This window comes from Myxine glutinosa, chromosome 6, assembly GCF_964187855.1.
Source record: "Myxine glutinosa chromosome 6, kmMyxGlut1.1, whole genome shotgun sequence".
In the NCBI taxonomy this organism is placed as follows: Eukaryota; Metazoa; Chordata; class Myxini; order Myxiniformes; family Myxinidae; genus Myxine; species Myxine glutinosa.
The window spans coordinates 98,884,271-98,898,857 of record NC_136266.1 but is presented as its reverse complement, the minus strand read 5'-3'; the positions used below and the strand labels follow the sequence as shown (position 1 = coordinate 98,898,857).

Below are 14,587 nucleotides of genomic sequence, written 5' to 3'. Positions count from 1 at the left end.
GGTGCCTGAGTTAATAATGGTCAGAAGAGAAATGAAATTTAATTAATTAAATAAGTACTTAATTAAACGCTAATAATTAAATAACTCCTCAATTAATTGATTATTCAAAAAACAAAAAATACCGTATTTGACAAAGGACTTGCTCACGACTGTGCCGAAATTTCAGCTTCCTAGCTCAAAGGATGGCTGAGATATCGTCCGGACAACCAAGAAAGAAAACAAACAAGAAAACAACCAAGAAAACAAACAAGTACACATACATTCAAAGTACACCGCCCCATGCCAAATAATTAAATATGCTGCAGCGCGGCATTGCCGGGGCGCCTCCGGCACCCGGCAATACCGCAGTGCAGCTCATTGAGGCTGCATTGGGAGGGAGAGGTGTACACTAATTGATTGATTAATTGTATAATTAAAATCAATAAAAGATTATCACAAAATATTTTCATAATCAATTGGCTAATCGCATAACTAAACCAGTAGTGCTTCATCCGAAGATGTATCTTTTAGAAATTTAATTAAATAAGTCATTTATAAAAAATTAAATAATTAATTGATTACTCAATAAATAATTAATCGATTAATCAATAAATACTTAATAGATGAAATGATTAATCAATAAATAAAAAATATCCTTGATAGCCACATCACTTGGTCACTCATGTCCAAATATTAGCTTCCCAGCTCAAAAGGTGCCTGAGATATTGGCCAAATGAGAAAGAAAATAAATAAATGATTAATAATGAAAATAAATAAATAATAATCATAAAAAAATTAAATTATTAACCAATTTGGTGAGAGAACACATAAACTACCACTATTTCATCAGAATCTGTAACTTAAAAAAAAAAATTTTTTGTCATTAATCGAATAATTAAATAATTAATCGATTAATTGATTAATTAATAAATCAAAAATATCCTTTGCAGCCAAATCACCTGGTCATTGGCATGTCCAAATATCAGCTTCCTAACTCAAAAGGTGCCTGAGTTAATAATGGTCAGAAGAGAAATGAAATTTAATTAATTAAATAAGTACTTAATTAAACGCTAATAATTAAATAACTCCTCAATTAATTGATTATTCAAAAAACAAAAAATACCGTATTTGACAAAGGACTTGCTCACTACTGTGCCGAAATTTCAGCTTCCTAGCTCAAAGGATGGCTGAGATATCGCCCGGACAAACAAACAAGAAAACAAACAAGTACACATACATTCAAAGTACACCGCCCCATGCCAAATAATTAAATATGCTGCAGCGCGGCATTGCCGGGGCGCCTCCGGCGCCCGGCAATACCGCAGTGCAGCTCATTGAGGCTGCATTGGGAGGGAGAGGTGTACACTAATTGATTGATTAATTGTATAATTAAAATCAATAAAAGATTATCACAAAATATTTTCATAATCAATTGGCTAATTGCATAACTAAACCAGTAGTGCTTCATCCGAAGATGTATCTTTTAGAAATTTAATTAAATAAGTCATTTATAAAAAATTAAATAATTAATTGATTACTCAATAAATAATTAATCGATTAATCAATAAATACTTAATAGATGAAATGATTAATCAATAAATCAAAAATATCCTTGATAGCCACATCACTTGGTCACTCATGTCCAAATATTAGCTTCCCAGCTCAAAAGGTGCCTGAGATATTGGCCAAATGAGAAAGAAAATAAATAAATGATTAATAATGAAAATAAATAAATAATAATCATAAAAAAATTAAATTATTAATCAATTTGGTCAGAGAACACATAAACTACCACTATTTCATCAGAATCTGTAACTTAAAAAAAAAAAATATTTTTGTCATTAATCGAATAATTAAATAATTAATCGATTAATTGATTAATTAATAAATCAAAAATATCCTTTGCAGCCAAATCACCTGGTCATTGGCATGTCCAAATATCAGCTTCCTAACTCAAAAGGTGCCTGAGTTAATGGTCAGAAGAGAAATGAAATTTAAATAATTAAATAAGTACTTCATTAAACGCTAATAATTAAATAACTCCTCAATTAATTGATTAATCAAAAAACAAAAAATACCGTTTTTGACAAAGGACTTGCTCACTATTGTGCCGAAATTTCAGCTTCTTAGCTTGAAGGATGGCTGAGATATCGCCCGGACAACCAAGAAAACAAACAAACAAACAAGAAACCAGAGTGAAAACTGAGTACTCTCTTTCAGCGTGCGTCACTGCCGAGCCCCCTTTGGTGCCCGGCAATGACGATTTGCAATGCCTGGAGATGGCATAGGAAAGGAGCGGTGTACAACAAACAAGAAAGAAACCAGAGTGAAAACTGAGTACTCTCTTTCAGCGTGCGTCACTGCCGAGCCCCCTTTGGTGCCCGGCAATGACGATTTGCAATGCCTGGAGATGGCATAGGAAAGGAGCGGTGTACAACAAGAAACCAGAGTGAAAACTGAGTACTCTCTTTCAGCGTGCGTCACTGCCGAGCCCCCTTCGGTGCCCAGCAATGACGATTTGCAATGCCTGGAGATGGCATAGGAAAGGAGCGGTGTACAACAAACAAACAAGAAACCAGAGTGAAAACTGAGTACTCTCTTTCAGCGTGCGTCACTGCCGAGCCCCCTTCGGTGCCCAGCAATGACGATTTGCAATGCCTGGAGATGGCATAGGAAAGGAGCGGTGTACAACAAACAAACAAACAACCAGAGTGAAAACTGAGTACTCTCTTTCAGCGTGCGACACTGCCGAGCCCCCTTTGGTGCCCAGCAATGACGATTTGCAATGCCTGGAGATGGCATAGGAAAGGAGCGGTGTACAACAAGACAAGTACACATACATTCAAAGTACACCGCCCCCATGCCAAATAATTAAATATCCTACAGCGCGGCATTGCCGGGGCGCCCCTGGCGCCCGGCAATACCGCAGTGCAGCTCATTGAGGCTGCATTGGGAGGGAGAGGTGTACACTAATTGATTGATTAATTGTATAATTAAAATCAATAAAAGATCATCACAAAATATTTTCATAATCAATTGGCTAATCGCATAACTAAACCACTAGTGCTTCATCCGAAGATGTATCTTTTAGAAATTTAATTAAATAAGTCATTTATAAAAAATTAAATAATTAATTGATTACTCAATAAATAAATTAATCGATTAATCAATAAATAATTAATAGATGAAATGATTAATCAATAAATCAAAAATATCCTTGATAGCCACATCACTTGGTCACTCATGTCCAAATATTAGCTTCCCAGCTCAAAAGGTGCCTGAGATATTGGCCAAATGAGAAAGAAAATAAATAAATGATTAATAATGAAAATAAATAAATAATAATCATAAAAAAATTAAATTATTAATAAATTTGGTCAGAGAACAAATAAACTACCACTATTTCATCAGAATCTGTAACTTAAAAAAAAATTTTTTTTTTGTCATTAGTCGAATAATTAAATAATTAATTGATTAATTAATAAATCTAAAATATCCTTTGCAGCACAATCACCTGGTCATTGGCATGTCCAAATATCAGCTTCCTAACTCAAAAGGTGCCTGAGTTAATTGTACGAAGAGAAAGGAAATTTAATTAATTAAATAAGTACTCAATTAATCGCTAATAATTAAATAACTCCTCAATTAATTGATTAATCAAAAAACAAAAAATACCGTTTTTGACAAAGGACTTGCTCACTACTGTGCCGAAATTTCAGCTTCCTAGCTCAAAGGATGGCTGAGATATCGCCCGGACAAGAAAGCAAGAAAGCAAGAAAACAAGAAACCAGAGTGAAAACTGAGTACTCTCTTTCAGCGTGCGTCACTGCCGAGCCCCCTTTGGTGCCCGGCAATGACGATTTGCAATGCCTGGAGATGGCATTGGAAAGGAGCGGTGTACAACAACCAGAGTGAAAACCGAGTACTCTCTTTCAGCGTGCGTCACTGCCGAGCCCCCTTCGGTGCCCAGCAATGACGATTTGCAATGCCTGGAGATGGCATTGGAAAGGAGCGGTGTACAACAAACAAACAACCAGAGTGAAAACTGAGTACTCTCTTTCAGCGTGCGTCACTGCCGAGCCCCCTTCGGTGCCCAGCAATGACGATTTGCAATGCCTGGAGATGGCATAGGAAAGGAGCGGTGTACAACAAGAAAGCAAGAAAACAAACAACCAGAATGAAAACTGAGTACTCTCTTTCAGCGTGCGTCACTGCCGAGCCCCCTTCGGTGCCCAGCAATGACGATTTGCAATGCCTGGAGATGGCATAGGAAAGGAGCGGTGTACAACAAGTACACATACATTCAAAGTACACCGCCCCCATGCCAAATAATTAAATATCCTACAGCGCGGCATTGCCGGGGCGCCCCTGGCGCCCGGCAATACCGCAGTGCAGCTCATAGAGGCTGCATTGGGAGGGAGAGGTGCACACTAATTGATTGATTAATTGTATAATTAAAATCAATAAAAGATTATCACAAAATATTTTCTTAATCAATTGGCTAATACCATAACAAAACCACTTGTGCTTCATCCGAAGATGTATCTTTTAGAAATTTAATCAAATAAGTCATTAATAAAAAATTAAATAATTAATTGATTAATCAATAAGTAATTCATCGATTAATAAATAAATAATGAATCGATTAAATGATTAATCAATTCATCAAAAATATCCTTGATAGCCACATCACTTGGTCACTCATGTCCAAATATTAGCTTCCCAGCTCAAAAGGTGCCTGAGATATTGGCCAAATGAGAAAGAAAATAAATAAATGATTAATAATGAAAATAAATAAATAATATTCATAAAAAATTAAATTATAAATCAATTCGGTCACAGAACACATAAACCACCACCATTTCATCAGAATCTGCAACTGGGGGAAAAAAATTTTTTTTAGTAATTAATCGAATAATTAAATAATTTATCGATACATTGATTAATTGATTAATCAATAAATCAAAAATATCCTTGATAGCCACATCACCTGGTCACTCATGTCCAAATATTAGCTTCTGAGCTCAAAAGGTGCCTGAGATATTGGCCAAATGAGAAAGAAAATAAGTAAATGATTAATAATGAAAATAAATAAACAATAATCATAAAAAAATTAAATTATTAATCAATTCGGTCACAGAACACATAAACCACCACCATTTCATCAGAATCTGTAACTTTAAAAGAAATTTTTTTGGTCATTAATCGAATAATTAAATAATTAATCGATTAATTGATTAATTAATAAATCAAAAATAGCCTTTGCAGCCAAATCACCTGGTCATTGGCATGTCCAAATATCAGCTTCCTAACTCAAAAGGTGCCTGAGTTAATAGTCAGAAGAGAAAGGAAATTAGATTAATTAAATAATTACTTAATTAATCGCTAATAATTAAATAACTCCTCAATTAATTGATTAATCCAAAAAACAAAAAATACCGTTTTTGACAAAGGACTTGCTCACTGTTGTCCCGAAATTTCAGCTTCCTATCTCAAAGGATGGCTGAGATGTCGCCCAAACAAACAAACAAACAAACAAACAAACAAGAAAGCAAGAAAACAAACAACCAGAGTGAAAACTGAGTACTCTCTTTCAGCGTGCGTCACTGCCGAGCCCCCTTCGGTGCCCAGCAATGACGATTTGCAATGCCTGGAGATAGATGGCATAGGAAAGGTGCGGTGTACAAAAAAAAGGTACAGGGAAACATGTTTAGATGCGGTATTGTTGTCTCAAAGTTGATGAGTATATGGTGAAGCCTGGAGTAGGGATTGGCAGCATTCATTTTTTGATTTATCTCCTTTTAATCCCTAAATAACTGCATTTTTATATGGTTTTATATACACAATGAAGAAATTAAGCTGAAAAATCAATAGAATACATTATAAATGCTTATACCATAAAAACGTGAAAGTTTCAAGATTGGCAACATTCATATTTTGATTCAGCACCCTCAAATACCCTTCGTAACCAATTTTCATGTGGTTTGAGAGGAGGCCCCTCAAAAATGAAAAACTCGACATATATTTCAATCCCATCCTATGGTCTATTATGTGCCCTGAGTAAATGCGTAGGAATAGTTAAACAAACTCAGTTCCATTATTTTTCTTATTGAGGACATGCATGTATGGTGTAGTGCCTTCAGAAAGCATTCACAGCCCTTGGACATTTTCACATTTTTTTGTGTTGCAGCCTGAATTTAAAATGGATTAAATCAAGATGCTTTGTCACTGATGTACACATAATAGCCCATTCGGTTAAAGTGGAATTTTTGTTTCCAGAATTTTTTAAACTAAATAATTAAAAATAAAAGCCGAAATGTCTGGAGTCAAGTATTCAACACTTTTGCAATGTCACTCAAAATTGAGCTAAGGTGCATCCAACTTCCTTTGATCATCCTTGAGATATCTCTACAACTTGATTCAAGTCCACCTGTGGCAAATTCAACTGATTGGACATTATTTAGAAGGAAACTATCCTTTCCATATGAGGTCCCACAGCTGACAGTGCATGTCAGAGCAGAAACTCGACCATCGAGTCCAAAGGAACTGTCCGTACAACTCCAAGATGGAATTGTGAGGAGGCATAGATCTGGGGAAACATATTTTAAAAATTCTGGTGTTGAAAGTTCCCAAAAGCACAGTGAGCTCCATCATTAGGAAATGGAAAGAATATGGAACGACCCAGACTTCCTGGAGCTGGCAGTCTGACCAAACTGAGCAACTGGGCAAGAAGAACCTTGGTAATAAGTGACCAAGAACCCAATAACCACTCTGACAGAACTACAGAGTTCCTTGGCCGAGATGGGAGAACCTGCCGGAAAGACAACGGTCTCTGCAGCCCTTCACAAATGTAGGCTTTTTGGGAGAGTGGCTGGACAGAAGCCACCCCTGAGAAAAAGGTACATGACGGCACGCCCAGAGTTTGCAAAAGGCACGTGAGATTCAGACCATGAGGCAAAAGATTCTGTGGTTTGATGAGATAAAAATTGAAATATTTGGCCTGAATACAAAGCACTATGTCTGGTGGAAACTGAGCACAGCTCATCACCCATCCAACACCATCCCTACCATGAAGCATGGTGGTGGCAGCATTATGCTGCGGGGATTCTTTCCAGCAGCAGGGACTGGGAGACTTGCAAGGATAGAGAAAGCAATGAATTGAGCCAAAACAGAAGGTTATTTTCCAGAGGAGATCCTGCTTCAGAGTGCAAAAGACCTTAGACTGTGGCAAACATTTACATTCCAACAGGCCAATGACCCCAAGCATACAGCCAAAACACCAGAGATGGCTTCAGAACAAGAACGTGAAGGTCCTTGAGTGGCCCAGCCAAAGCTTAATAAAATCCTTTCAGCTGTTCTCAAGTATCACATGACAGGTTTCACATCGATCAGTGAAGCGGTTTCGAAGAAGGTTTAAAAAAAAAAAAAATGGCTTTCAAGCTAATATGGCTGCCAAACCACGTTACACATGACATCAAAAATGTACACTCTGCATATGCATGGGTCGGAGATCACGTTTCTGAAGTTTCGTGTTTCTGAAGATCCTTCGATAAGGATCGTTTTTCTATCCAAGATGGATGCCAAACCACATGACCTAGGACTTCATTATTTTCAAACTATATGCAGCAATGGTGTTAGATGTCATTTACATAGTTTCACATCGATAGAGTAGGCAGTTTCTGAGATATAATTATTTAATATTTTCCTTCAATCCAATATGGCTGCCACACCATGTGATTGATGACGCACCTAAAGTTTCAAGGCAATCGTTTCGGTGGTTTGGGAGAAGATGTTTTTTAAAGGTTTTAGGCTAAATGCAAAATGGCTGCCAAAGCATGTGACCAACAACAACAAACAACATGCATTTTAAGGCCATTTTCCCTGCAAGAGCGGGGGTTAGCCTAAATCAGACCCATGTCACAAATTTAATATTTCAATAAAAATGGGTCATAGATCAGGTGATGCAATTTCAGATTTTTAGGCTAAGGCTTTTGATTAAAACATTTATGGCTGGTATATCACTTCACCGATGATGCCATCATTATCATGCTTTTGTTCCCCATTAGGATTACTTGCCAATTTGCCAAGTGTCAAATTTTTCCATACAGCTGTTTCCGTGAATTTTTTTTAATATTTGCGTTTAATGCAAGATGGCTGCCATACCACGTGACCTACGACGTCACAATTATCATTAAAAAAACATTCTACATGGGTGTACCTCCTACCCTGAAAGTTTAACTCAACCAGACATGTGGTTGCTGAGAAAAAGGAGGATTAGCCCGTACAAACATAAATAGTTATATCTGTACTATAGTGATAAGGTCAGAAACAAATCCTTTTCATGGCGTAGCCCATAGGGCAAAACCGTCTAGAACAGTGTTTGTCCATCTGTATGTATGTCCCCTTAAACGTATACCAATCAGAGCTGAGGATCTGGTCACATGACAGGGTGATGTGATTACGTCTGATGTCATTACAGCAGTACGGCGGCTGACTCCACACTCTGGCATTTTGATTCCAATTTTGTTCAGGCCGAACATATCGTCAAACCTGTCATATAATCGCAATCGCCATGCTCTACCTTGACGTTTTTCATTCAATGTGAAGCACAAACAAAACAAAATGGTATGCCTTAGGCTTAGGTAAAGCCTTAATTTTTATGCCTCACCTTTGAACCGCTTCGGACAAATTAAGCCCAGGTTTCTTAATACAGTAGTGTATCGTTTCAGAAGTATAGTTTTCGTAATAGTAATAATAACAAGCATTCTGAGTATTGCGCTGCAATACATGTCCCCTACCGGCATTGGGTAGCACTGTCATAGAAGACAGTATTATGACTTGCAGCACTCCAAATTATAGTCCGGAAAACTGTTGGGGAAATTCCCAAAGCTCAAAGTGCCATAACTTTGTCAAAAATGATCGAAATGTCATGAAGTTCGAACTTGATCTGTAACTTATCATGACGAAACCATGTACCAAGTTTGAAATCATTAAGAGTTTAGGAAAAAAGTCCGGAAAGCTGTGCTTTGCACGACGGACTGACGGAACGACAGACGGAGGGACGGAGTGCAAACCTATAGTCCCCTACGGTGTACACCGGTAGGGGACTAATAATAGAGTAAATATGACCATAACACTTTAATCCCAAAGTTGATGGATTGAAGCGGTGTATGGTTTATGAATCGATGATAAGCGGTGTACAGACTAACAAACACGGAAGTAAGGAATTCGCTTTGGTTTTTTGATAGCATGTTATCAACCCAATCCTTGTGTGGTATATAGATTACAGTAGATCTTCCCTCAGTTCTGCAAGTAAAACTTACCTCACGGATGTCGGGATTCCTCCAAATTTATTTGTTTAAAGTTATAAACAGCATTAGCGACTGTTTAAAAAGCTAATCATATGTGTTTGTGGTTTATAATATATTACAAGCCCAGCTACGTCGCTGTTAGACTTTCGGTCTTGTTTATATTGGCAGTCTCCTCACCCAACTTAGCAAGACGATCCCTTTTCTTCGCTTCTTGCTCTGTCCGAGTCTTGAAACGGTTGGAGAAGTACTTGTACATCCTAAAAAAAAAGAAAAAAAAAAGTAGCCGATACCAGCGGGAAAAAGTTCTTGACCACCACTAAAAATTATTTACACAAAATGATACAAATATGTACCTTAGCAATATAATGGCCAGCCAGCATGTGCCTTGAAGAGTTCCCAGTTTAACTGTGAATATCCTGAATTTGCACATGCATACTGTGCGCTCACTGCAGGCACAAATTTCCATGCACGTAACCTGAGACAGTGCTACACATGGTACTAAGGAAATTGCAATGCAGCTCCATTTGGTAAAACATCCCAGCCGTGAAAAACATTTTTATTGACATCTAACGGTGATGCGACACCTTTCTGAAAATGAACGTCGACTTGCTATTGGCATGCTTGAGACAGGTCAGTCTGAACACCATACAATCAGTCTGGAGACGTTATCAACAAACTGGCAACATCAGAGACCTTCCATGTTTTGGGCGACCACGTGTGACGTCACGTCAGCAGGATAACCATATCTTGTTGGTGCACCTTAAGAATCGGTTCCAGACAGCAAGTTTGACAGCTCGCAGTATCCATAGCTTGCGACCAATCAGTGCCAAAACTGTCATGAATCAGTTACGTGAGCATGACATCCAACTACGATGAGCAGCAAGTCTGATTTTGTTGCCATGTCATCGAAATGCGCACCTAGCTTGGTGTAGACAACGTCTGAGGCGCAGGAGACAGGATTGGGCTGCTATTCTCTTTACAGATGAATCGAAGTTCTATCTTGACAGTGGTGATGGACGTCGTCACGTTTATCGATTGGAAAGATAATGCTATGCTGACGTGTGTGTTGTGCAACGTTCGTTGTTCGGTGGTGGAAGCATGGTGGTATGTGGAGGCAACACCACATATCACAACACCCAGATGAAGGCCATTAATGGCAATTTGACAGGTATTCGGTACTGTGATGAAGTTCTCAATCCTGTCATTCTGTTCCTGCAGGTTCATGGACGTAATATCACACCGACCGCGACAGGATAACACATTCCCTCACGTCACACAAGTGGTCACTGACTTCATCACACAACAGAACATTCCCACACCTCCCTGGCCATCTGTTTTGCCTGATCATTCTCCCATATAACATGTGTGGGATGAAATGGAACACTAATTGCGCAGTCTTCAAAACCAGCCAGCGACATTGGCAAAATTGAGGCCGGCCTTGGTAAAGATGTGGAATGACATCCCTCAGGCTTCTTCAATCATATTATGCCATTGTCAAGTGTGTCGACGGAAATGGTGGTTATACCAGATACTGAGCTGTTGACCAATTTTGACGACACCACCTCTTTGAGATTCCAGAAACATCTTACACACATTTTGACATTCTCATGTCAATTTCATGTTTCTCAAACACTAAATATTGATATGACCAAACAATGTGATGTGTTTGTTTTCATTTCTCATGCACAGAAACTTTTGTCCTCTGGTATATACATACTGTGTACAACATGCATTTTAAAGGCCATTTTCCCTGCTAGAGCGGGGGTTAGCCTTGCGGTCCCCATGACAATCTTCTCCATTTTGCCCTAGTTTCTGCATCTCTCCTTGTTAACCCCCTTGCCCGCATTTCTTCTTCCACCATCTTTAGCCAAGTCTTTCTCGGTCTTCCCCGTCTTCTACTTCCTTCTACATTCATTTCCATCACTCTTCTCAACCAGTCACTTTCATCCTTCCTCAACACATGACCAAACCATCTCAACCTGTTCCACTTCACAGCATCAATCACAGGCTCTATTCCCATCATCTTTCGCAATTCATCATTTGTCTTCCTCTCTCTCAACGATACTCCGCACATCCGTCGAACCATTCGCATTTCCACCCTTTCCAACCTTCGTTGCTGCTCTACGTTCATTACCCATGTCTCGCTCCCATAAATCATAACACTTCTCACACATGCAGCATACACCTTTCCCTTCAGCTTCAACGACACTCCCCTCATCATCAGCACGCCACTCAATTCCCGAAACTTCTTCCATGCACATCTCACTCGAGCAACCGTTGCCGAGTCTGATCCACCTTCTCCATTCAGCATGTCTCCGAGGTAGCAAAATGTTTTCACACCTTCCAGCTTCACGCCGTCTCCAAGATCCAACTCAACATTTCCTCCATCTGCACAGCTCCCTCTGTGCACACCTTACATTTGAATGTAGCTGCCACACTGGTTAATGACCCTCTCAGACCACTACATTTTTGATGAACCCACTCAGCGCACCTTGTACACTGAATGGAGTTCACTCCGACACCCTTCCGACACACAGCACAGGGCCACTTCCCAGTTATTTCCACCTCACCACATGCTTTACCACTTGCCATCACCTTCGTCTTTCCGATATTCACCTTCAGACCTTTTGTCTCCATACATTCCTTCCACATGTTCATCTTTTCCTTCAGTCCATCCATACTTTCCGCAATCAACACCAGATCATCTGCATACAACAACTCCCACGGCAAACCCTCCTTTACGTTCTTTACGTTCTTTACGATACTGTGTACATATGTATTTTTTTTTGTATACAAGATCGAGGCTCGTGAAATGTGCTGTAATCTGTAATTTATTGCGAAATGTGCTGTAATTTATTGCAAAATGTGCTGTAATCAACCAAGCACAATGACATACATGTCCAATAATGCTTATCCAGAATGTGGGGACACGCAGATCCAAGGCAATGATAAAAATGAACAAAAGGTTTTAAAATATTGCACGGCTCAAAGTAACATTATAGAATGATCGTTTTAAAGGCCATTTTCCCCGCTAGAGCGGGGGTTGGCCTTGCGGGCCCCATGACAATCATGGTTCCCTGTTTGAGGCAATGTTTTTATGGCCGGATGCCCTTCCTGACGCCAACCCTTGGTCGCCTCTTACGATGCGCAGGGATACGGTGTACCTATTCTAAATCAGGGTACACACCGTGATCATTCATCCCAGCAAGCTGGTACTCAATTTTCCGACCTCAGAAGGATGACAGGCTGAGTCAACCCCCCTGGCGCTAATTCAGCGATCGACCGGGATTCGAACCCAGGATCCTAGGATCCCAAGCCGGCACCCCAACCGCTAAGCCAACACCAAAGTAACATTATAGGATCGTAAATAATTAATTCTGCACCTTACCTTGGCTTTGACAGGCAAGAAACCAAGCGCTTTGTGCGCACCTTTTGACTCTGTATGAATATCCGCATTCGAGGCTCGATATACAAAACTGCGGTGTACGCTCGGAATGATCTACGCTCCAACCTGTACGCAAGCATAAATCAATGTGAAGTGGCAAATACATAGTGTGCACCACACAAACAGTCTCAAGGGAAAATAACCTTCATTTGAAAAAAGGACGACAGCCAGCCAAATCAAACAAAGGTACGACAGACGTACTTGGCATCGTGGGTGCTCTCAGCCATGAGAAAGTCCTTGGGATCAGAGGTAAAATCCAACTCTGGTTCTCCATTGTCCATCAGCTTCAGATTGTAGATAACGATGAGGGTACCTTGAGGGACGGCATGAAAGATGCAACATTTTTGACAGGAAGAGAGATACACTACTTAATTACACTGTCCCGTGTAAGCGGTGGCATATAAGATGTCCGCTATCGAACCACCACGTATACAAGGGGCATGGCCACCGGAAGGCCGAACTGTAATTGGCCAAATCCAAACAATTAGTGAGAACTCTGTTCCTGCAACATCCCAACGTCCCTTGTTATCCAATTCCTCCACTAATTGCAAATAAAAGCATTCACGTGCCAATATTAACATTGAAATAAAATAAATAATGATAATGAAATTATTGGAACAACAATCATATTTGTGTTGAATGGATTACTAAAACAAAAGAGTTGAGGCAAAACACCCGAAAAGCCTCCATGCAAGATTGACACAGAGCACATACTTAACGATGACCATAGAAACTTAGCTGTTATGGCTGAGAACCTGCAAAAATAAGGAAATTGGCTGGAATAGTGAGAAGCAAAGAAAAACGAAATTGCGACCTGGGAAAATAGTAATTTAAAGTGTTGGGGTGGGAGGGGATGGGGTAAGGAAGAATTATCATGGGGGGAGGGGGGGAGGGCAGGTACAGCAATACCCCGGCCTCCGTCATTAATTGGTTCCATAAGCCGTGACGTAACTCGGTTTTTGACGTAAACCGGGCGTAATGCCTTAAAAATGCCTTAAAATGAAGACAAACAACGTAAAACTAGAGTAAACAACTCGCGAAAGTATATAACTATCGCTAAACCTTAAGGAACACTAACAACACATTTTAGTCATATTTTTTAATGAGTAATGAACACAATTAATAAATGAATTTGTAAAGAATACAACAACAACAACAACATGCATTTTAAGGCCATTTTCCCTGCTAGAGCTGGGGTTAGCCTTGCGGTCCCCATGACAATCTTCTCCATTTTGCCCTATTTTCTGCATCTCTCCTTGTTAACCCCCTTGCCCGCATTTCTTCTTCGACCATCTTTAGCCAAGTCTTTCTCAGTCTTCCCCGTCCTCTACTTCCTTCTACATTCATTTCCATCACTCTTCTCAACCAATCACTTTCATCCTTCCTCAACACATGACCAAGCCATCTCAACCTGTTCCTCTTCACAGCATCAATCACAGGCTCTATTCCGAGCATCTTTCGCAATTCATCATGTCTTCCTCTCTCTCAACGATACTCCGCACATCCACCGAACCATTCGCATTTCCACCCTTTGTTGCTGCTCTACATTCATGACCCATATCTCGCTCCCATAAATCATAACACTTCTGACACATGCAGCATACACCTTTCCCTTCAGCTTCAACGACACTCCCCTCCTCATCAGCACGCCACTCAGTTCCCGAAACTTCTTCCATGAATTTCTAAAGAATAATAAATAAAATTAATAAAATTATATAATTCACCTTAAACTTGGCATCTCTTCTGAACACAAAAAACACATTTTAGCCATATTTTTTAAAGAGTAATGAACACTATATGCAGGGCTTCTTCTTCGACTCATCAAAACTAGTAGAGGACTTGCGTTTCTCGA

The 14,587-nt window shown here is 39.5% G+C and overlaps 1 protein-coding gene across 3 annotated transcripts in view; it reads right to left on the bottom strand.

Moving 5' to 3' along the window:
• The window catches only part of MORC2 (MORC family CW-type zinc finger 2), a 277,672-nt gene that overhangs the window by 219,050 nt on the left and 44,035 nt on the right, over positions 1–14,587 (bottom strand). For all 3 annotated transcript variants that reach the window (XM_068120516.2, XM_068120518.2, XM_068120517.2), the window contains exons 10-12: positions 12,937–13,048; positions 12,679–12,801; positions 9,468–9,547 (exon numbers count right to left, since the gene is read on the bottom strand). In XM_068120516.2, the coding sequence (XP_067976617.2) occupies positions 9,468–9,547; positions 12,679–12,801; positions 12,937–13,048 (315 nt within the window). The remainder of the gene's footprint in view (positions 1–9,467; positions 9,548–12,678; positions 12,802–12,936; positions 13,049–14,587) is intronic.